A 22,697-nucleotide genomic window follows, 5' to 3' on the forward strand; every position below is an offset into this window, starting at 1 on the left:
CCATATTTATTTCCTTTTAACCTCCTGAGTGGTCTGGACGAGCTCAGCTCGTCCATCACCGCCGGAGGCTGCCGCTCAGGCCCTGCTGGGCCGATTTTTATCAAATAAAGTGCAGCACACGCAGCCGGCACTTTGCCAGCCGCGTGTGCTTCCTGATCGCCGCCGCTCTGCGGCGATTCGCCGCGAGCAGCGGCGAAAGAGGGCCCCCCTAGCCGCCTGAGCCCTGCGCAGCCGGAACAAAAAGTTCCGGCCAGCGCTAAGGGCTGGATCGGAGGCGGCTGACGTCAGGACGTCGGCTGACGTCGATGACGTCACTCCGCTCGTCGCTATGGCGACGATATAAGCAAAACAAGGAAGGCCGCTCATTGCGGCCTTCCTTGTTTATTCTGGGCGCCGGAGGCGATCGGAAGATCGCCTCCGGAGCGCCCTCTAGTGGGCTTTCATGCAGCCAACTTTCAGTTGGCTGCATGAAATAGTTTTTTTTTTATTTAAAAAAAACCCTCCCGCAGCCACCCTGGCGATTTAATCAGAACGCCAGGGTGGTTAAGCAATACCAGTTGCCTGGCTGTCCTGATGATCTCTGTGGCTGCAGTAGTGTCTTAATTACACTAGAGACAAACAGCTAATCTTGTCAGATCTGACAATAATGTCAGAAACACCCGATCTGCTACATGCTTGTTCAGGGGCTATGGCTAATAGTATTTGAGACAGAGGATCAACTGGACGGTCAGGTAACTGGTATTGCTTAAAAGAAAATAAATATGGCAGCTTCCATATATCTCTCACTTAGTTGTCCTTTAAATTGATTACAAGTGATTATTTCAGGTAACCCCTTTTTTTTTTTTTGGATTGGTCACTGTATAGATGTGCTGCTCTGCTCCCATCGCCCTCCTCATAGTACATTCTGCCCTAAAGTTTAGAGTCTGCATGTAACATTAAACAGACTGGTTTAGGCTTAGAACATTTGCACTTTTCTGAGGTAACTTTAGTGAAGTGTTACAGAGTGTAGGTTTCACTTTGCATTTGTCTATTTTCTTTTTTCATTGTTTCCTTGCTGCACTTTGTTCTTTAACCAGTAGTGTTCTCCTTTTGTTGCAGATTGGGAGGCTGTGGACTCTACAATGTCCTCCTTGGCATGTGGTTGCTCCCATCTAGAGTCTGTGGGTGAGGTGACCAAGGAAGAGCTTATTCACAAGTCGCACGTAAGTTGCAGTATGAGTGTGATGAGTGTATATTAGTAGCACAGAAGTTAGCAGTTCTACTTTAATTCCCAATGGTTACAGGCCAACTCCAGTCTAAAAGTTCATTTTCCTTTTGTATAACTTAGGGCTGGTTCACACGGACGTTTGGCGGCGATTACCGCTAAGCGTCCGGGACTCGTTGGCTAAACGTTCCCATTCAAGTGAATGGGAGCATTTAGCATCGCGCGGTTACGGCAAACGCGGTGTTTCTGATCCCAATTTACTGCGTCGTTTCAGATGACCCTAGAAGCCGCATGTGGCCTCTGGGGTTGATTCACCGGCGCTTCTTCATGGGGACGAAAACCGCCGAACGCAACGAGATGCCGACAATTGCCGCAGAAAGCCTGGCAACGCCCCCGAATGTGATGGCGCAGAACGGAAGGCCGGAGGACGCCTCCAAGCGTCCGGGAGAACCAGCCCTTAGAGTACTCAATTTTATCACCATCTTTGTCTAAATCTATGAAGTCTTACGCTCTGTCAGGAAGTGGATAAGGTAACTCCTTCCAGCAGGGACAGAGTCAGGAGTAAAAGCTTAAAGAACAACTATCAAAGAAACCGTTTTTCTGTAAACCCCACATATTTGTAGAGCTTTTAGCTAGCAAAACTTAAATGCTTTTCAGAGGTCTCTCAGCACAGCCTGTGTATAAAAAAAAAAAAAAAAAAAAAAAGTAGGGGGAGCCTTTCTATCATTCTGAACAGATTCCAGTTACAGTAATAGAGCCAGTGAAAATAGTTTTCTGTATGCAGGATGTGCTGGGCACAGTCCTCAATAATAATGCCTACAGTGAGAACTGTTCTCTGTAAATGTCATTTTCTTTATATGGAAAATTAAGATGGAAAAAAAGCCTTTGTATTGCTATTTGCTAGTAATTACTGGAAATATATGTATATAGAATTCTAGTTAAAGAGACTCTGCGAGGCGACGGCAAGGGACACATCCAGGCCTATGGGGCTGGAGGAAGCCCCGGGTGAGTAAAAAAACAGCAGTATGACTCGGCTCTGAGTCTCTTTAACTTTGATAGTGGTCCTTTAAAGGGAACCTTAACTGAGCGGGATATGGAGGTTTCCTTTTAAACAATACCAGTTACCTGTCAGTCTTACTGATCTCTTTGACTGCAGTAGTGGCTGAATCACACACCTGAAACAATCATGCTCCAGTCTGACTTCAGTCGGAGCACCTGATCTGCATGCTTGTTGAGGGGCTGTGGCTAAGGGCTCGTTTACACTATTGCGGTGCAGAATCGCCTGGATTCCACCGCTGATGAAATCGCATGCGGATGCGATTCCGCATGCGTTTTTTGCCACGAATTCGCATAGGTGAGGTTATATGCGATTTTAACCATGTCACTGCCTGTGTGAATTAACATTGGTACCTATGCGAATTCGCGGCAAAAAACGCATGGGGAACACGCATGCGATTTCCCTATTAAATACATTGTGTGCGATTCGCCTGCATTCCACACGCAGGCGAATTCTGAGGGCTCTGCCGTGCAGAAAAATCCTGCACAGCAAAACTGACAAGTGGAAACAGGCCCATCCACTTGTATTGGCTGTGCGAATCTGCATGCAGGAAACGCATGCAGATTCGCGATAGTGGAAACGGGCCCTAAAAGTATTACAGACACAGGATCAGCAGGAGAGCCAGGCAACTGGTATTATTTTAAAAGGAAAAATCCATCTCCTTCTCAGTTTAGGTTCCCTTTATGTTTGCAAATGCATGTGTGCTGGCCAATCTAATTAGAAAACCGGCCTATAGAGCACCTGGCTCGCCTCCTCTCTATAGACAGTAAATAATACCAACAGAGGTGGCACCGCACAGCAGACAAATAATGAACAGTGAAAATATGGCAGTGTAATAATAGTCTCTAGACTTCCAGAATATCCTCCCAACATGATTCACAGAAGTCCTTCAATCATATTCCCTGGATGCCTCTTCTACTTGCTGTATTTTTTTGGACTATAAGATGCTCCTGACCATAAGACACACCAAGGTTTAGAGGACAAAACCAGGGGGGAAATATATACTAAACCTGGTGCATCCATGGGGAAGGGGCATCTTGTGGATTAGGCCCCATTTGTACCTCATGCCCCCGCGTACCGCTTGTGTCGTCCTGTGTCCCCCATTAGTCCGCTTCTGTCCTCCTCTATGCCCCTTTGTGTCCCCCTGTGTCCTCCTCTGCATGGGCACAGTACAGGGAGTCCCCAACATTGCGGCAGGTTGGAGGTTAGTATTGGCAGGCATTCACAAGTCAGGCACTCCCTGCATTTGGACTATAAGACGCAGTGACTTTTTTCCCCACTTTTTCTGACTGATTGTAACATTTCAAAAATATGACCAATGTACCACACACACCTATGTTCAATTTTTCCCCAATCATGATAAAAATGATTGGAAACTGAGAAGATTGCTAGGGTGTGTATATTAATAAATTTGACAATCTAACACACACCATACAATCTTTAGAGAAATTGAAGAAAAATATCTGACATTCCGGATAGATAAAAATCGAAAAAAAGGGAAATCCGATCGGATTTTTCATTCGAATGAAAAAAAAGCTTTGGGTTTTTTTCGGGAGATCCGATCGTTTTTATCAAATTGCCGTAAAATCGGATCATTTTATTGTATTGTGTGTGGCCACCAATTGTCCAATCTTTTTCATCCAATCTTACCATTATATAAGGGACTGCCTAAATTATCCATGCAATATATTTACTCAATTTACCATTATTATATTACATAGAAATGGTAAGATTGGATGAAAAAGATTGGATCATTAGTGGCCACCATTATAGTCCAATAAATACAGTAGTAGTATGAGACTCACTGTCCACTAGGACTTACTGGCAGGTCAAATGAAGCCTCATGAACCTTCCTGGGTCGTCCCCCACCTCCCTGGCGTTCGTGTGCTATTTACTTCCAATGTTCAATGTAATGACTGCCAGTTACCTCAATAAAAAGCTTCATACAGTGTAAAATCACTAAATATTTATTGACTATGAAATTATATTGCACCCACATTCTACAGACTTGTTATATGGTACAGAAGTTTTTTTTTGGGGGGGGGGGGAGGGCTCCCCCCCCCCCCCCCCCCCCGTTTCGTTGGCCACAAGCAGGCTCAGCCTGGTATGTCCCCGGGCACAATTATCGCCGCTGCGCACACTTCTGGCAGCACCAGCTCACATGGGGCGTCAGCCGCTCACAAGCCAAACACGTGCAGCTGGGCTGGTGCTGCGGCTGCACGTTACTATACACGCTGAATGGAGGGGACTCGGGAGGACAAGGCAGGGATGGATCGGCAGGTGTTTCGTAAGTTGGGGACTCCCTAAGATGCAGGGACATTTTCCCCCATTTTTTTGGGGAAAGTGCATCTTATACCACGAAAAATATGCTACTTTATAGGACCACAATGCACGGGTATGCATATCTATAGAAAGTACAATTGTGCCGGAGCAAAATGCACTACAATTATATATTTAATTTTCTATGTCACTGTTAGGCCTCTTGCACACTACATGCGATTCTGATTTTTTTATGTTTCTTTTTAAGACTATCCAATTTTTTTTTTATTCTGATTAAAAAAAAACGTAGCAGCATGCGGTGCTTTTTTTTTTTTTTTTTTTTTTTTTTTAATCTGACTCAATCGAATCTTATAAAAAAATCGAAATCGATTCTAGTGTGCAAGAGGCCTCACTTAGGCTATGTTTCCACTTGTGTGATTATTTTTTTTTTTTTTTTTTTCTTCTTCCCGTTTTCTCAACAAAAGTTCTCATTTGGATGAAAACTCAGAGTGAAAAATACTTCATGTATATGTTACGGCCAGAACCCGAAGTTTGGCCACTTCTAGTTCTGGCCGGCCAATGTGCGAAGTGGCCGCTGCGCTGTGGCCAATGTGAGGAATGGAATGATTCCTGTGACATTAAGGTATCTTCTGGCCGCAGCGCAGCGGCCAAATGTATCGCAACCTAGTTCATTTAATGACATTAAGCCGGCGGCAATGAAACAGATGAAGCCGCCGGCTTTTGCTCCGACTCTCTCTCCTCCCCCCGCCTCTCTCTCTCCTTTTCTTATGGGCAGCCGAGGGGGGACACGCGTGTCCCCAAGAGTCATTCGTCGCACCAGGGAAAGCAGAGCGGGGAGGCTGCAGACATTGCTTCTGTCAGCACCCGGTCTGCAAGAACGGCAGGGAAGCCTGCGGCGACGAACGACTCCAGAGGGGACACGCATGTCCCCACCGGCTGCCAATAGTAAGAGAAGGAGAGCGAGGCGGAAGGGGGAGGGAGAGGGAGGCGGAGAAAAAGCCGGCGGCTTCATCTGTTTCATTGCCGCCGGCTTAATGTCATTAAATGAACGAGGTTGCGATACATTTGGCCGCTGCGCTGCGGCCAGTAGATACATTCATGTTACATGAATCATGCCATTCCTCACATTGGCCGCAGCGCAGCGGCCACTTCGCACATTGGCCGGCCAGAACCCGAAGTGCATCGACATGCAGTGACTTTTGGACCTGTCACAGGGAACATAATTGGCAAAAATATCTAGCAAGTCTGCTTCCTGTTCAATAGCTGTGTTCAGACCTTGCGCCCCGCCGTGTATCACTGTAAACAAATCTGCTGTAACTGCTGGATTTTCTCTCATGACATCTCTGTAAAGTGCAGCTGTGGAGAGGCCTGAACTTCCACACAGGCACACTTCCAGTTACTCAGGCTATTTCCTGCTTTGTTTTCTGCTCTGAAGTATAATTCCACTCAACATCAATTTTTAATCTGTGGAGCGGAGATGAGGAGCGTGCCGCAGGCTTGGTGCTGTGCGGTTGAACGCCGGGTTATGTTTAGGCCCCAAGCAGTGTATGTTCCTTCAGCTGCTGGGGCGACAGGTTCCGGAACAGTGATATTTACCCTCTAACCACATTGTCTTCTCAATGCTTTATACAGGGCAGCTGCCAGGACTGTAAAGTCAGAGGGCCGAACCTTTGGGCTTGTTTAGAGGTAAGATTTCTAATTGGTTGTTGGAATCTGTGTGGGATCCCGCTATTGGATGCTGCCGACTAATCACTCTTTGTTTCGTCAGAATGGCTGTTCTTACATTGGCTGCGGAGAAACTCATGTGGACCATAGCACCACCCATTCTCAGGTTAGTGTCCTTCCACTAGAGGGCTTTCCTAGTTTCTCAATATGTGGTACACATAGCGTACGAGAGGGGGTACTTATGGGTCCAGGGGGTACTTGGGGCTTGATATAGTTAATAAAGTATAACAAATTCAGAGTTTTGCCCGCCTCGGAGAGGATCCAGGCAGCAGGGGAAGTCAGCGAGGGACCGTAAAAAATATATATATTTAGGGCACTTACTACTTTTGGCATTACAAACCCCTTTTTTTGGGATGTTACAAACCCCTTTAACGCACATGTATTTAAAGTGTATCCTGAGTGGAGTAAAAAAAAAAATGTATACATACCTGGGGTTTCCTCCAGCCCCTTCTAGCTTTGGTCATTTGCCGCTGCCCTCAGCCACCTAGATCCATGCGGTAGAAGCCCTGTTCTCTTCGCCACTTGGGGCCAGTCTGTGCAGACGCAGTCCAGCTGCACACATTCCCCTATCATGCTCCCGGTTTTGGCCGGCCTCACATACGCAGTACGCCCTGATTTGCGGAGATAACTGGGCTTCTACCAAAGAATCTACACAGTGGAGCAGGATGACGAGGGACCAATCGGCCTGAAGGGGGCTGGAGGAAGCCCCAAATGCGTGCGTGTGTGTGTGTGTGTGTGTGTGTGTGTGTGTGTGTGTGTGTGTGTGTGTGTATAGATAGATAGATAGATAGATAGATAGATAGATAGATTTTTTTTTTTTTTTTTTTTTTTATTTTTTTTTACTTACTGATCTCAGGTTTACTTTAAGACTATGACTTAGAAATTAAAAAAAAAAAAAGAAAAACTTTCCCAACGCTAACCACCAACATGCAACTATATAATCGATTGGGTATTGTTGTTGGTGCTGATCAATAACGAATGATCGTTGCATAGATTGTTCCATTGATCTTAATTTAGGGAAGATTATGTAAGTCTGATCTGATTGCTTATCATTTTCCCTTCCGTTGGTGGGCCCCAACAATCGTTTCCAATCAATCGCAATGAAATAAATGAACAATTGTTTGGGAAATTGTATCTTTAACCACTTTACCCCCCCAGTGCTAAATTTCTCCGTCCCTCTGCGCACTGCTTCACCCCCAGGGACGGAGAAAGGCGCACTTGTTTGTTTACTGGCTGGGAGTGGGCGGGGACCTCGCGCGCACACTCCAGCCAGCCAGCACAGCAGATGACTAATTGGATGTTAGGAACAAGCGTTCCTAAATCCAATTAGACGCGCCGATTGCGGACACAATGAAGACTGCTTCAAACAGAAGCAATCTCCATTGATAACAATAAAATGTAAACAAACGTGCAGCGCGCGCCTCGCTCTGCAGTGCAATGATTGGTTATGGGGACCCCAGTCCCCAATAACCAATCATATCACAGAAAAAAATGAATCGAAGCAGCGCTGCAAGTTACAAATCGCGCTGGTGCTTCAGGGGTAAAACCCCTCCATTGTGAAGTGGTTAATGGGCACTTTTATTTAAAGAAATTATTCCATTAATTACTGCTAAGGGTGGTACACAGGAGTGCTTTCAAAGCCGCCCACAACGGAACGTTAAATGGGAGTGACGACACTGGAACGAGGGGTATAAGAGAGACAGAAGGCTCTATAGGATCCATTGCCTGTCCATAGGTAAGTATCTATTTTTTTTGGGGGGAGGGGGGTTTAAAATGAACCTGTAAAAAAAAAAAAAAAACCTCTAGGGGTAAACTTCGGGAGGGGGAAGCCTGGGGGTCACATTGAGGCTTCCCTGTCCTTTGTAGCTTCAGGGAATCCATCACTAGCTCCCCCAAATCCTACCCTGACAAGGCTGCGCAGGCGCGGAATATATTTACCTCTCCGCGATCCTGCACAGGTGCACTAGCGGCTCTTCCTTCGTGTTAAGGCTGAAATAGCCAAACCGGATCGTATCCACTTTACTGCGCAGGTGCAAATGACTCGAGTCTGCGCAGTTGAGTGGATCCGATCAGGTTCGGCTATTTCTGTCTTAAAGAGAACCCGAGGTGGGTTTGAAGAATATTATCTGCATACAGAGGCTGGATCTGCCTATGCAGCCCAGCCTCTGTTGCTATCCCAAACCCCCCTAAGGTCCCCCTGCACTCTGCAATCCCTCATAAATCACAGCCACGCTGCTGACAAACAGCTTGTCAGAGCTGGCTGTGTTTATCTCTATAGTGTCAGTCTGCTGCTCTCCCCGCCTCCTGCAGAACTCCAGTCCCCGCCTGCATCCCTTCCCTCCCTGCTGATTGGAGGGAAGGGACGGGGGCAGGGACTGGAGCTATGCAGGAGGCGGGGGAGCAGCTGAGACTGACACTACAGATGTAAACAGAGCCTCACAGCAGGGCTGTGATTTATGAGGGATTGCAGAGTGCAGGGGGACCTTAGTGGGGTTTGGGATAGCAACAGAGGCTGGGCTGTATAGGCAGATCCAGCCTCTGTATGCAGATAACATTCTTTAAACACACCTCGGGTTCTCTTTAACCCGAAAGGAGAGCTGCTAGTGCGCCTGCGCAGGATTGCGGAGAGGTAAATATTTACCTCGCCGCTGTTCATGGGGCTGCAGCGTTGGATTGCTGGGACACCGGAGGACGGGGGAAGCCTCCTTAGGATCCAGAGGTAAGTATCTTTTTTTTACCCGAAGTAAAATAAATTTGTATCCATCTATCTATCTACCTTCTGAAAATGACTTTTTAAGATATTCCACAGTTTTATTTTTATGTTTAAATCTACTTTTTAAGTTTTTTAACTGCTTTGTTTTTGCTCAATGACACATTCATTAAAGTATGCCAGAGCTAAAATCTATGAACTGTTGAACCTTTTTATCTCTTTCCTGCTTTCAGAAGCCATTTTCTGCTAGGAAAGTGTATTATAGTTGGAATTTCTTATCAGTGAGGGTCACACTGTAGTCACTTCCTGTCTGAGTCAGGACTGAGTCAGCCACTTACATACCTGATATTTAACTCTTCCAGGCAGAGAAAGAAAGAAAAGGAACACAGCATAGTTATTTGTGTGCTAGGCACTGTACATACACATGTCTATTTTAAGGTTTTCTCATATTTATTAAAGTTGAAAAATGCTCTGCAAGTCTGTAAACAATGGAGGGTCTTGGGAAGCAAACAAGGCATGGTAGGTGGCAGAGAGCCAGTGTCTCTTGTCTGGTGAAAGCATCTGTAATCTTGCAGCGCTGTGTCTGTGCGCTGATGCAATCGCTCGGGTCTCGTGGGATTTGTATCACATACACATTGCAAGCTATGGGGAATACTTGTAACAAGCCGCATGTCCCTGCCTGACAGGAGAGCTAGGGATGGAATTTATTGTGATTGTGCCGTTTCTTTTGGCAGCGAATCTGATTTAAGCTACCCGCTGTGTTTTGCTGATGAACTGCAAATTAAAGGTCACATCCAGGCTTTAATGCTTTCCTAGTTCTGGCTAAGAAATCACTTGCAGAGCTTGTTATTCTCTCTGCAAAATGTCTTTTTTCAGTGGATGACAAATAAATCACTGTTTAAGATCCTGGTGAGGTGACAGAGCTGAAAGCACCTTTGTATGTTTGCTGAGTGTGCAGCCTGTACACAGTCCCGTAGCTAGAGATCATGGGGCCCTATAGCAACATTTTCATAGGGCCCTCAGATGTAGGCACTCTTAAACTGACACTGAAGCAAACAAATAAATATATAATGAATTGGTTGTGTAGTACGTACGTATAATTAATAGAACATTAGTAGCAAATAAAATACAATCACATTTTTATTTTCAGTTATATAGTTTTTTTGTTTTTTTTTTATAACACTGCATCATTCTCTAATATCTGCAATTTACACACTACACTCAGCATTGTAAATGAGTTCACAGAGCAAGCTAAAGAACTTTTGAACTTTACACTGCAGAAAAAACAAAATACAGTGACAGACACTTGAGATAATAAGCTTCAGAAGACAGAGCTCTCCACTTTGAAAGTTGTGAAGCTCAGAGAAGCTCTTTTGCATAGATAACTGGACTGTAAAGGTAGCCATACACTGGTCGATTTGCCATCAGATTCGACCAACAGATAGATCCCTCTCTGATCGAATCTGATCAGAGAGGGATTGTATGGCTGCCTTAAAGGAATACTTAAGTCAAAAAAAAAAATGACATTTACTCACCTGGGGCATCCCTCAGCACCCCGAAGCTGGATTGTGCCCTCGCAGCCCCGCTCCGATCGTCCTGTCCCCGCCGGCGGCTACTTCCGGTTCGGCGACAGCCGCCGACAGGCTGGGAACGCGGCTGATTTTCCGCGTTCCCAGCCGCTGCTATCACTTTCTATGCTGCTATAGCGTCTATATATACGCTATAGCAGCATAGAGAGTGATAGCAGCGGCTGGGAACGCGGAAAATCAGCCGCGTTCCCAGCCTGTCGGCGGCTGTCGCCGAACCGGAAGTAGCCGCCGGCGGGGACAGGACGATCGGAGCGGGGCTGCGAGGGCACCATCCAGCTTCGGGGTGCTGAGGGATGCCCCAGGTGAGTAAATGTCATTTTTTTTTTTTGACTTAAGTATTCCTTTAATTGCAAACAGATTGTGAATCGATTTCAGCCTGAAACCGTTCACATTCTGTGGTGGTGCTGCCGCCGCTCCCCAAACCCCCCTTCCTCCCCGGCATACATTACCTGCTCCGGCCGGCGCGACTCCCCCGGTCTCCGCTGTTTTCTTCACCGCTCTGGTCTGGTCTACGGGTCCGGCATGCTTCACTTCTTCCTGTCTGGGGGAAGTTTAAACAGTAGAGCACCCTCTACTGTTTAAAATTCCTGCTGGGACAGGAAGAAGGGAAGCCTGCCGGACCCGGAGACCTGGGGAGTCGCGCCGGCGGTGCAGGCAATGTATTGCAGCTGTATTGCGTCGGGCACTTGAACGCCGCTAGCGACGCGCTCCTTACCCGTGGGCGATCGACGGTAATTTCCCGCACGGAGCGATCGACGGGACCGATCTATTTCGGGACAAAATAGATCGAAAGTTAACGTTAACGATTTGACAGCAGATTCGATCCCAGTGATCGAATCTGTCGATCGGCGGGGAATCGGCCTAGTGTATGGCCAGCTTAACTCTTCCTGTACTGAAAACAATATTAGACTCATATCTCTGCTGCTAATGGTTTATTTCTTAGATGTACTACACATACAAATCATTATTCCGGAGCCTCATAGCAACTGCTATTGCTGCTATGCCCCTGTCTGTACGGCACAAAGGTCTGGAGGGCTTTTCTGACTGAGTAAAGCTGAATACCTATGGACAGACAGATTGCTTGTTCCCCGCTCCATCTGTTCTCGAAAAACTAACGATGGGCCACGAACGATAATTTAAATACGATCCGTCTAGCTACACAGGAAGTACGTCACTGCATTACCGTCGCTCGTGCTACTGCGATCGCTCGTGTCTCACCATAGACTTTCATTGCTGCACAATCTGTGCGCTAGGCTGCAGAGTCTATGGCAGGCTTGCAGCAATTTCATGGCTTTTGTCGCGTTGCGTCACAATAGTTTGTTAGTCTCAGTAGTCATACATTGCCCTCGCAACGAGCTGCGGCGGGGGAAGAGTACCACAACGGATCACGAACAAGTGTGAAAGTAGCCTGAAGGTTTTCAGGCTCTGAGCATGACTGATTGGCTGTGAGAAAGTGTTTCAAAGGAGAGGTGATGCTCATAGGAAGTCCTGGATGCAGGAATGAGAGGAGGCGACTAAGCTAGAGGACAAGAGGGTCTACGGGGGGGGGGGGGGGGGGGGGGGATGGGATCAATATTACACTATTCTTAGCATGTCAGACTGCAGAGATTGACCAATGCTATCGAGACATTCCAAACGTAGCTAAAATCTACACAGTATGATACAGCTTTTGCCTCTTATATTTTACATGAAAAGTAGGAAAATGTTTACACAGATACTTAGACGTTATTTGTATATTGTCATTTCAGAACACTTGGGTATTGATAGTGTTCCTTTTAAGCATATAAACATTTACAATATACACTAATATTCTTCAAAACACACATTGGATGGAACAATAGGGGTGGGGGTGTGTGGATGGGCACAATTCTTCTTATTGACCATCCCTACTCATGAGATCCACTTGTACTAACTGACCAACTGTCGGAAATATACCATTGCCGTCTATTTTGCAGGACACCAAGCATTGCCTCACTGTGAACCTCACCACGCTTCGAGTTTGGTGTTACTCTTGTAGTAAAGAAGTCTTTCTGGATCGGAAGTTAAGCCCTCAGTCCCCCAGCAGCAAGCCTCAGGACCCTCCAGCACAGGTAAATATCACTTGAAAAAAAACAAAAAGCCTTAATTTGACATTTACCTGAAGGGGAAAAAATGGCCCCAAATCGGCACTTACCTATGTAGAGGGAAGAATCTAAATAGTTAGAAGGCTTGTCCCCTCCACCTCACCATTCCATGGCCAGGCCCCCTGAAGCTGGTTGACAAGGGTGAGCTCGGCCGCACTGCACACAGCATAGAGTGACGACGGCTTCTTGCTACTGCTCGGGTGCGAGCTGTCCTGTGCAGTGCGGTTGTGCTCGTTCACGTATGGGAACACAGCACCGAACTTCTAAGGCCCCCAGCACTGGATTGATGGTTGGGAGGAGAATGTGGCTTCCCTCTGCCAAGGTAAGTATCTGACTTTTTGTCCTGTTGATCTCACGGATTTGTTTTAAAGAGAACCCGAGTTGGCATTATCTTGTTAAAAACAAACTACTACCTGATCCGAGGACAAGCTGGATCAGATATTGTCCATCTTCGCTGCTCCTGCAGCCCTTAATGGCTTAAGACTTATACACACGTCCCAACGTAATGCACAACCAACCGCACATGACCAACCACACAACAAGTTGTGTACCTGACAAGTACGTACACACACGCCAACCAGTTCGTCATCTGGATGTTTGCCAGCCGTACACACACCCAACTTATCTTTCAACAGTTTAAAAGCTAGTTGGACAGATTGTTAGTAGGTGTGTATGAGCCTTTAGTTTAGTTTTTAGGGGTCACAAAGCTGCATACAGAGGCTCTGCGTTCTTATCCGAGAGTACAGAGCTCAGAAAGGTGGGGAAGGGGAGGAATAAACACAATGGAGATCCATTGAGAGGAAGGAAGGGGCTTTCCTAACGCCAGAATAAGTTTTGCAGAAGTGCCTCTACTGCAAGGGACACCCCTTCCCCCTGTAAGCTGCTGACAAGCTGCATGTCGGCAATTGGGGGGGCGTTACATTGCAGTCTAGGGGGGGCATATAGTGGCAAGGAGTGGACACAAAGGCATGCCCCACCCCTCTGCACCGCCACGGGTAGACTTTAAAAAGACTCTGTAACTTTAAAAAGTGCCCCTGGGGGAGGTATTTATATCTGCCTTTACCAGAGCCGAACGAGGCTTCCCCGTCCTCCTCTGTCCCACGGTGGTCTCACTGTGCCCCTTGCAAGCCACAGCCGACAATTAGTCAAGCTATGGCGCAGACGCAGTACCGCCTGCAAATATTTAACTTCCCCGGCTCCAGCGTAGGGGCTCTCTGCTCGGGATCAGGCAGAAATGGCCGATCCCAGTCGGGTCCGCTCTACTGCACAGGCGCAAGTCTCCTGCACGGTTGAGTGGACCCGACTGGGTTTGGCTATTTCCGCATGATTCAGCGCTGGAACCTGGAAGGTAAACATTTACATGGCTGCTGTTTGGAGCGGCCAAGTGAGCCCGTCGTGGGACGGAGGAGGATGGGGAAAGCCTTCATAGGATCCAAAGGCTTCCCCTTCCCAAGGTAAGTAACCCCCAGGGCACTTTTTAAAGGTACAAATTCTCTTTGTTAGCTACTGGGTCCAGTATAGCATTGCCCGTTTTTTTTAAATAGCTGAAAGTTCCATAATAAGCCTTCTCTTTTCGCCGGAAACATTTCTTATGTGGTCTTAGGCTAAGAAGTTTGATTTTCTCTGAAAATGCAGGAGTATAACAGTTTACGGCAAATGTGATGAGCCAATCTGATTGCAGAATATTGGCATAGCAGTTGTCAGGACAGCGTCAAATGCTGATTTCATTTAAATTATTTTTTTTATTTCTTTTTTACAGGATTCTAAAATGACAACAAACCTAGCTCTGAAAACCCCTCCAGCTGTGACTTATGACAACCTTGACATAGAGCTGGAAGAGGAAGACGAGCTGAAGACCAGAGGTATCATTTCCATTGCTGACATGCAGAATTAGTGTAATCACACTATGTGGGCCAAACTCTTACATGCATGGAGTTTGTATGTTTCTTCTGAGCTTTCCGGTTCTCCACACATGCTAAAACTATATTGTACATACTCCATAATTGGCTTAAAGCGGTATCGTCACCATAATAATCAAACTTCAACAGCAACTGGTCTGAGTGTATTAAGTGATAAAGATGCTAATCCTGCATTCAAAACTTTCAAAACTTTTTCTGCTGTTATGATTTGGAGTTATCACATACTTAAGGAACACTGGCCCTTTAGTAGTCATGCCAAAGAATTGCATGCTGGGGGTTCTTTTTATCTATAATCTTTTCCTCCTCTTCCTTTTATTTCCCTGCCAGCTTCTTATCTGAAACCTAATCCCCTACTCACTTGTGTTTACAAGCAAGGCTGAGGCGACTCAGCGATTGGAGGAGACAAGAAAAAAAGAAAAGGGCAGAAATGACCTCACGAGTTAGCCTTAACTGTGGGCAAAAGACATGGCCCCCACCAGGAACAGAATTCTCGTAATTTACTATAAAACATTCACTGAAATCAAAACGTGGACAGTATAATACATGTGTTATGTAAGTAGATCAAGTATTTATCTACTTATATATGTTTTTTCCCCTGGCATAGTATGGCTGCTTTAAGACTATAGTATGAACACATGACTATGGTTGGGAGTAAAGTGTGAGCTCCTCCGGTGGACAGGGCTTTGGAGTCGGAGCAATTTTGGGTGCCTGGAGTCGGAGTCGGAAGTCGGTGGTTTCATAAACTGAGGAGTCTGGAGTCAGTCAGATGATTTTTGTGCCAAATCCATAGTCCTGGTAAGTATTAGACTGAGGAGTCGGAGCCGGAGCCATTTTGGGTACCTGGAGTCTGAGTTGGAGACGGTGATTTCATAAACTGAGGAGTTGGATGATTTTTGTACCGACTTCACAGCCCTGCTGATGGACAGTAGGTGACGAGGCTATTTACTCTGTGCTGCAGAAGATGTCAGTGCTTTATAAATACACCATAATAATACTAACTGTCCCCCAGCTGGGCTTACAATCTAATACCGATATTAGGGCCCTTACACATTCTCAGCTGATGTTGCCAGTCAAGGATCAGGACCTGATCCCATTGTGTGACATCTCTGGGCTGGGCTGCACACGTGTGTCATCTGTGTAGCTGATGGTGTGCTGTGTTGCTGTGTGGGAGGCAAGGGGATGATCAACGTAACATCACCTGTCAGGTGGGTGAGAGGGGACGAAAAATGGGATCGGCTTCGCGGTTCTGTAGATCTGCCTGGCGTATTGCTCGCGGGGTTGGTCGTTGGCTGCCGTACACACTCCTGATTGTCGGCTAAGGCGGTTGTTATCAGCTGCCTTAGCCGACTTAAAGCGGATCCGAGATGAAAACTAAAATTAACAAGTGACTTGTCTATATATCTTATCTAAAGTTTAGATAGTTTACACAGCAAATCTATCTTCAAACCGCTTCAACAGTATATTAATAATTTTTCCTGTGATACAATGGGAGCAGACATGTTTTCTGCTTGTCACTATTACACAATTACACACACAGGTAAGCTTATCTGTATCTAGGCATGCTAATCTGCATATTCTGTGAAAACTCCACTCTTATCTCCTCCATTACACAGGCAACTGATCTGTATCTGCACTGCAGCTCTCAGATTGTGAAAACTCTGCCTCTGAAATCTATAGCTAGTAACACCTTTTTCACCTGCCCAGACTGAAATCCCACAATCCCTTGCAAGCGCCAAGGCACTCTGGAGAAGCTGTGGGTGTGGCTTGTTTAGTTTATAGGGAATTAGAGTATTAAAACAAAACAAAGTATTTTGCTTGAGGAATGCCCTATAAACTATATGTAAGGAACACAATTATGCAAGGAGTAAAAGTTCATCTCGGATCCACTTTAAAGGACAGCTGTAGTGAGAAGAATATGGAGGCTGCCATATTTATTTCCTCTTAAACAATACCAGTTGCCTGGCAGTCCTGCTGACTTTGCTGCAGTAGTGTCTGAATCACACCAGAAACAAGCATGCAGCTAATCTTGTCATATCTGACAATTCGGGATGGCCCTGCTTAGGAGAACTCATGGAGAAGCATGTGATCAGTTGGATCAGCTGATAGATTTGTAAGCTTCTGATTTGCTGTGATGACTTCCTGGTTTAACACTTGATCATGACCAGCAAATCAGAATCTTACAAATCTATCAGCTGATCAAACTGATCACATGCTTCTCCATGAGTTCTCCTAAGCAGGGCCACCCCTACTAACAATTAGGGATGCTCTTCCGAGTAGCCACCTACTGTAGCTACTCAGAATCCAAAAGTTAATTATAGTAACTGTCGCATTCCACGACCCTACCACATGTCCTCCTCCCAGGTTGAAGGAGGAAGTGTGACAGCCACTGGAACGCGAATTGGAGTGCTTTGGAACAGGCGGAAGCATGGGTAAGTTAACCCTCCCACACCCGCCCCCATAGCTGCTGTAATTAACTTTCAATTCTGAGTAGCTACTCACAATTGTAATACCTCAAAAATATAAATTTGTTAAGTAGAGGAAAGGTTGGGCTCTATTATTGAAATGTATATCTAGATTCACTTATCATATGTATGTAACCTGGACCTCTCTGGATTTAATTGATTTTATCTTTACTCCTGTGTAACCTTATATATAATAAAGCTCATTTGATTATTGTTCACTTATACGTTGTGTGGTGCGGTTTTTATGAGGATCTTGCTTTGTTTGGATAATGCTTACTGACAATGTCAGAAACAGCTGATGTGCTTGTTCAGGGTCTGGCTAAAAGTATTGGAGGCAGAGAATCTGCAGGAGAGCCAGGCAACTGGTAAAAGGAAATAAGGCAGTTTCCATATCCCTCTCACTTCACTTACCTCAGTTGTCCTTTTACGTCAGGCGTGTGTTTGAGTCTTTAAACAACCTCAAGCAATGCGGAACAAAAAGTAATAATAATCTTCACATAGATCTGTGTAAGCCTTGACCTGTGACTGGTGCCAGCCTTGCTAGATGAGAAGATAAAGCAGTTTATTTCAGCCACTCTGTACTTCCCCACAGTACACGGTGTCCTTGCTTTGTGCCCCTCCCTCCTCCTAGAAATGAGATGAATGCACAGTCCAGCAAAGCTCACGGATTTATGTGTTGGTTTTACTAAATATGATCACAGATCACCGGATTGTGCTTTCTCTTAAATGTGAAAGTGGCTTTCAGTTTAGATCTGCCTTAAGCTTCACACACACCATACAATCTTGGTTGTACAGATTTACCAAATCTATAATGTAATAAAAAGTGCTGCATTTGTACAATAATTATGTAAAATAATTTAGTCAGTATTTGCCCATTGTAAAATCTTTCCTCTCCCTGATTTATATTCTGACATTTATCACATGGTGACATTTTTACTGCTGGCAGGTGATGTCAGTGGAAGCAGCTGCTGCTTGCTTTTTTTGGCAGTTGGAAACAGCTGTTATTTCCCACAATGCAACAAGGCTCCCACAGTGAGATGCTAGCACCACGATCATGACATCACACTGTGGGAGGGGTTTCACCACAATATCAGCCATACAGACCCCCCTGATGATCAGTTTGTGAAAAGGAATAGATTTCACGTGGGAAAGGGGGTATCAGCTACTGATTGGGATGAAGTTCAATTCTTGGTCACGGTTTCTCTTTTTAAAGCAGGACGGTGGAGTCAGTAAAAAAAAAAAAAAAAAAAAAAAAAAATCATCCAACTTTTAGTCCTCAGTTTATGAAACCTCCATCTCCAGGTACCAAAAGTTACTCCGACTCCACAATCGTGTCTAAAAGGAAAAAGCGTCCTGTCTTCATCCAAAGTGTTTCGCAGGTATTTAACCCGCTTCCTCCATCAGTTAAAGGAGCAACTAATAACAGCCTCTCAGCAAGCATGCGGCGCCTGTTTTGATTACTTTTTATTAAAGTGATACTGAAGCGGAAAAAAAAAATTACGATATTAATTGGTTGTGTAGTACGGATAATTACTAGAAGATTAGTAGCAAAGAAAATATTCTCATATTTTTATTTTCAGTTCTATGGTGTTTTTTGTTGTTGTTTTTTTTATATCATTGCATCATTCTCTAATTTGTGCAGTTTACACACTACTCAGCATTCTAAATGATATTACAGAGCAGTCTTGTGAACTATTGACATGTCCTTACCTAAGAAATACAAAATACAATGACTGACAGTTGAGATATCAAGCTTCAGAAGACAGAACTCTCTGCTACTCTGAAAGTCGTGGAGCTCAATGGCTCTTTTGCATAGATAACTGGAGTTTCTTAACTCTTCCTGTACTGGAAACAATATTAGACTTGTTTCTGCTCCTAATGTTTTATTTCTTAGCTGTACTACACATACAAATCATTATATCATTAATTTTTTTTTTTTTTTTTTTTTTTTGCTTCAGTGTCTTTTTTTAAATGTGTTCATCGTTGTAGTGACTTTTTCCGTGTTTTCATACAGGCCTCACTGGACTGAAGAATATCGGAAATACATGTTATATGAATGCTGCCTTGCAGGCCCTTTCCAACTGGTACGTATATAATGCCTGCGCAAGCCTTAAAGGAAACCTAAACTGAGGATATGGATTTTTCCTTATTAAATAATACCAGTTGCCTGACTCTCCTGCTGATCTTGTGTCTCCTAATACTTTTAGCCACAGCCCCTCAACAAGCATGCAGATCAGATGCTCTGACTGAAATCAGACTGGATTAGCTGCATGCTTGTTTCAGGTGTGTGAGTCAGCCACTGTTGCAGTAAAGAGATCAGCAGGACTGACAAGCAACTGGTAATGTTTAAAAGGAAACATCCATATCCCTCTCAGTTAAGGTTCCCTTTAAATACAGAGGTGTCAGTGAGGTGTGGCTATACTTTGTCAGACGATAGTTTTTGAAGGGTTATCAATCCTATGTAATAAACCCCCTCTGTCCCTGCGTCATCCTCCTGTCCCTGCGTCATCCTCCTGTCCCTGCGTCATCCTCCTGTCCCGTGTGTTTTGGCTGCTGAGCATGTGTAGCTGTTGGGACAGGTGGTGCGGGCAGGTGCGCACTGACGGCGGTGAGAGACACCTAGAGCACGTTTTTAAACAGGCTTAGGTCTACTAGTTGTAAATATATTTCCTATTTTTAAAGCTACTGCAGACCTTTCTGTTCCGTAAGGCTCATTTACTATTTCTTTTCAGGCTTTTTAAGTAAGTTGTACCAAATTGTCTTAAAATATGATCTTTCGTGCGTCTAATTGAGCTGATTGGAAAAAAACCTTCCTTTGTGGGAAAGGCCTTTGCAGTGAGTTTCCGTTTGTTTCCTTGCAGTCCTCCTTTGACACACTTCTTCCTGGACTGCGGTGGACTGGCTCGCACGGACAAGAAACCAGCGCTCTGCAAGAGTTACCAGAAACTTATGTCTGAAATCTGGCATAAGAACAGGTATGTCCAGTTTCTTGTGGCCTTTCCCTCATGTAGAGAGTAGGGATGATATGCCCACACAACAGGCCACACCATGGCAACCGGTCAAAGCTCAGCTTACTGAAGGGTTACCAGTGGAAGTTTAAATTTGATTGGTTGCTATGAGTTGATGGGCTTGGACCATTCTTCGCTTTAGAACCAGTGAGCAAGTTACTTATTGGTTTATGCATTGTCATTTAAACCTTAGGTATAATTTAAACAGTTAAAGTATCAGCCCAGCGAAAAAAAGAAGCGGTTAAAATCTGACAGAACCGACAGGTTTTGGACTAGTCCATCTACTCATGGGGGGAGATTCTCAGGGTTTTCTTTGATTTCAAAAGCATTTTCCTGTCTCTTGGTCAAATCTGCCCATCATCACTAGATGTATGGCCACCATTACTCATCCAGCGCTGCTTCCTCCTTCATTAGCTACCAGGATACACAGTCACTTTTATATACTGCATATTTATTCTGTTACCTCTTTTTTTATTCATCCCTTTACATTGTACACATTTTTTCCTTTAACCTCCAGGACAGGTCCACCACGAGAACGACAGGCTCCTCCCAGGAACAGGAAACGTCCAGATAGAGTACTCTATAAATCTTTGTCCAACCCCTCGATCACCAGTTGACGTTTCCTGTTCCAGGAACAAGGAGTGCTCTTGTCGCTCGCCGGTCCGTCAGACCAGGTGTGTTTGGGACCCGGTTGGCGGCGAATGGTGGACCTGCCTGGAGAGGTGTGGTGGTCCGGAGGGGAGAAAAAGGAAGACTACCTTCTCCCATGGCTGTCCTGGCTGCCCGAGTTGCGGCGGATCCGGAGGACACGCGCGGCGTCCATGATTCCCCTGGAGCGGAGGCTAATGGCGCGCCGGAGGTGACGCGGGAAGTCATGCGGACCTCCAGAGGGTAGGCAGCTGATTGCCCTCAGTAGCGGCGTACGCATGACGTACTTCCGCCCTTACGTTGCGTCACTTCCGGTCGCGTGGGGGAAGAGACGCCGGAAGCCCGCATAGTTTGCCAGTTCGTGTGCTGAACGGAGCGGGATGGACGCTAAGCAGGAGCCAGGAAAGGTAAGCGTGGCGGAGGCTTGGTGACCTATATGGTATGAGCTGTACGCCTAGGCCGCGTCTGTACTGAGGTCTGTTATGTAACTATGAGACTATACAGTATAACGTTAAACAGCCTGCTTAGTGTCTGATCTGAGGTCTGTAAAAGCTATTCATAGATAGTATGCTGGTACAGATTATTCATATGGATATTGCTATAGTATTGCCACATAGATATGTATATGTGTATAATGATATGGAAATCATTAGTATATGGGCAATTATGAATACTATATGCTGTTATATATATATATATATATATATATATATATATATATATATATATATATATATATATATATATATATGAGAGAGAGATGGAAATCTGATACAATTGTGTATATGATAGATCTCTTAATGTTCCTGCTCTTCCTGGTGAAAGTCACTATCACTCTTGATATACGGGCACCAGGGTGATTTTCCTTTTAGTTTGAGAAAAGGAATGACATTATGTTTGTTGTTTGATTATTATAGGGCCGGGAGCCTAGGGAGCCGACAAAGCCAAGGAGGCGGTGGCCGCTTTGTGATGCAAAGATGGCCCATAATTATAATAAGCAATTTTGCCAGCCTTGTTTAGTAAAGTTAATACAAGAACAATCGGGGTTTAAAGGAGGAATTAATGTCAGCTGTAAAAAAGGAAATGGCAGACACAATTAAATCTTTAAAAGAGGTGTTTGCCTCTGCTATCCCAGCAACAGAGGCAGTAGTTCCGGACAACCATACCGGCCGTAGAGATACCAGGGAGTCTCATCCTATAAAACATAAGAGTAAAAATGCAATGAGAAATATGGTATCTTCCTCTGAAGAAGAGGATATGGAGGGTGAAGAGGAAGATAATGATGATGAATCAGACTCTTCTGCTAAAAGTATTGACAGCCAGACGGAGGTTAAAAAGATCTCTAGGTTTAGGTTTCCGGCGGATGAGACGGAACAGCTGATCTTGGCTATTAATAAAACTTTAAATATTGAATCCAAGAAATCTGAAGCAGTATCTATGCATGATAGGTTGTATCAGGGGATGGAGCCAAAGGAATCATTAACTTTCCCTATACACAAATTACCAGACAGAAGGTTGTTTATGTCAAAGGGATTTATGAAAAGGTTTCCATTATAGAGGAAGATGTCAAGACTTGGGATAGATGTCCCAAGCTGGATGCGGCATTCTCACAGGTTAATAAGGACAATGAATTGGCCTTTGAGGATCTTGGCCATCTGAAGCGGTGTTCCCCGGCCCTGTCCTCGGGGCCCACCGACGGTGCATGTTTTGTGGAGGGCCACGGAGGTAGTTGATCGGCTCTGCTGAGACACTAATTGCCCCACCTGTGCATGTGTGTGGTTTTCTGCGGGGCGCGCGCTGTTGGTGGGCCCTGGGGACGGGGTTGGGGAGCTCTGATCTAAAGGATCCACAAGATAAGAAGGTAGAGTTTGCCCTTAGGAAGGCCTGGACATCAGCAGGGGCAAATTTTGGACCAGCAGCTGCCACGACATGTGTAGCAAGAGTTCTATCCCTGTGGGTTAAAAAAGTAGAG

The 22,697-nt window shown here is 45.2% G+C and overlaps 1 protein-coding gene across 1 annotated transcript in view; it reads left to right on the forward strand.

The window, feature by feature from the left end:
- USP33 (ubiquitin specific peptidase 33) overlaps nt 1-22,697 on the forward strand; it is an 81,285-nt gene that overhangs the window by 20,996 nt on the left and 37,592 nt on the right. The window contains exons 2-8 of the mRNA XM_068239181.1: nt 1,099-1,202; nt 6,174-6,227; nt 6,310-6,372; nt 12,521-12,655; nt 14,448-14,550; nt 19,084-19,153; nt 19,931-20,044. Of these exons, the coding sequence (XP_068095282.1) occupies nt 1,099-1,202; nt 6,174-6,227; nt 6,310-6,372; nt 12,521-12,655; nt 14,448-14,550; nt 19,084-19,153; nt 19,931-20,044 (643 nt within the window). The remainder of the gene's footprint in view (nt 1-1,098; nt 1,203-6,173; nt 6,228-6,309; nt 6,373-12,520; nt 12,656-14,447; nt 14,551-19,083; nt 19,154-19,930; nt 20,045-22,697) is intronic.

The sequence above is a fragment of the Hyperolius riggenbachi genome, chromosome 6 (genome assembly GCF_040937935.1).
Source record: "Hyperolius riggenbachi isolate aHypRig1 chromosome 6, aHypRig1.pri, whole genome shotgun sequence".
In the NCBI taxonomy this organism is placed as follows: Eukaryota; Metazoa; Chordata; class Amphibia; order Anura; family Hyperoliidae; genus Hyperolius; species Hyperolius riggenbachi.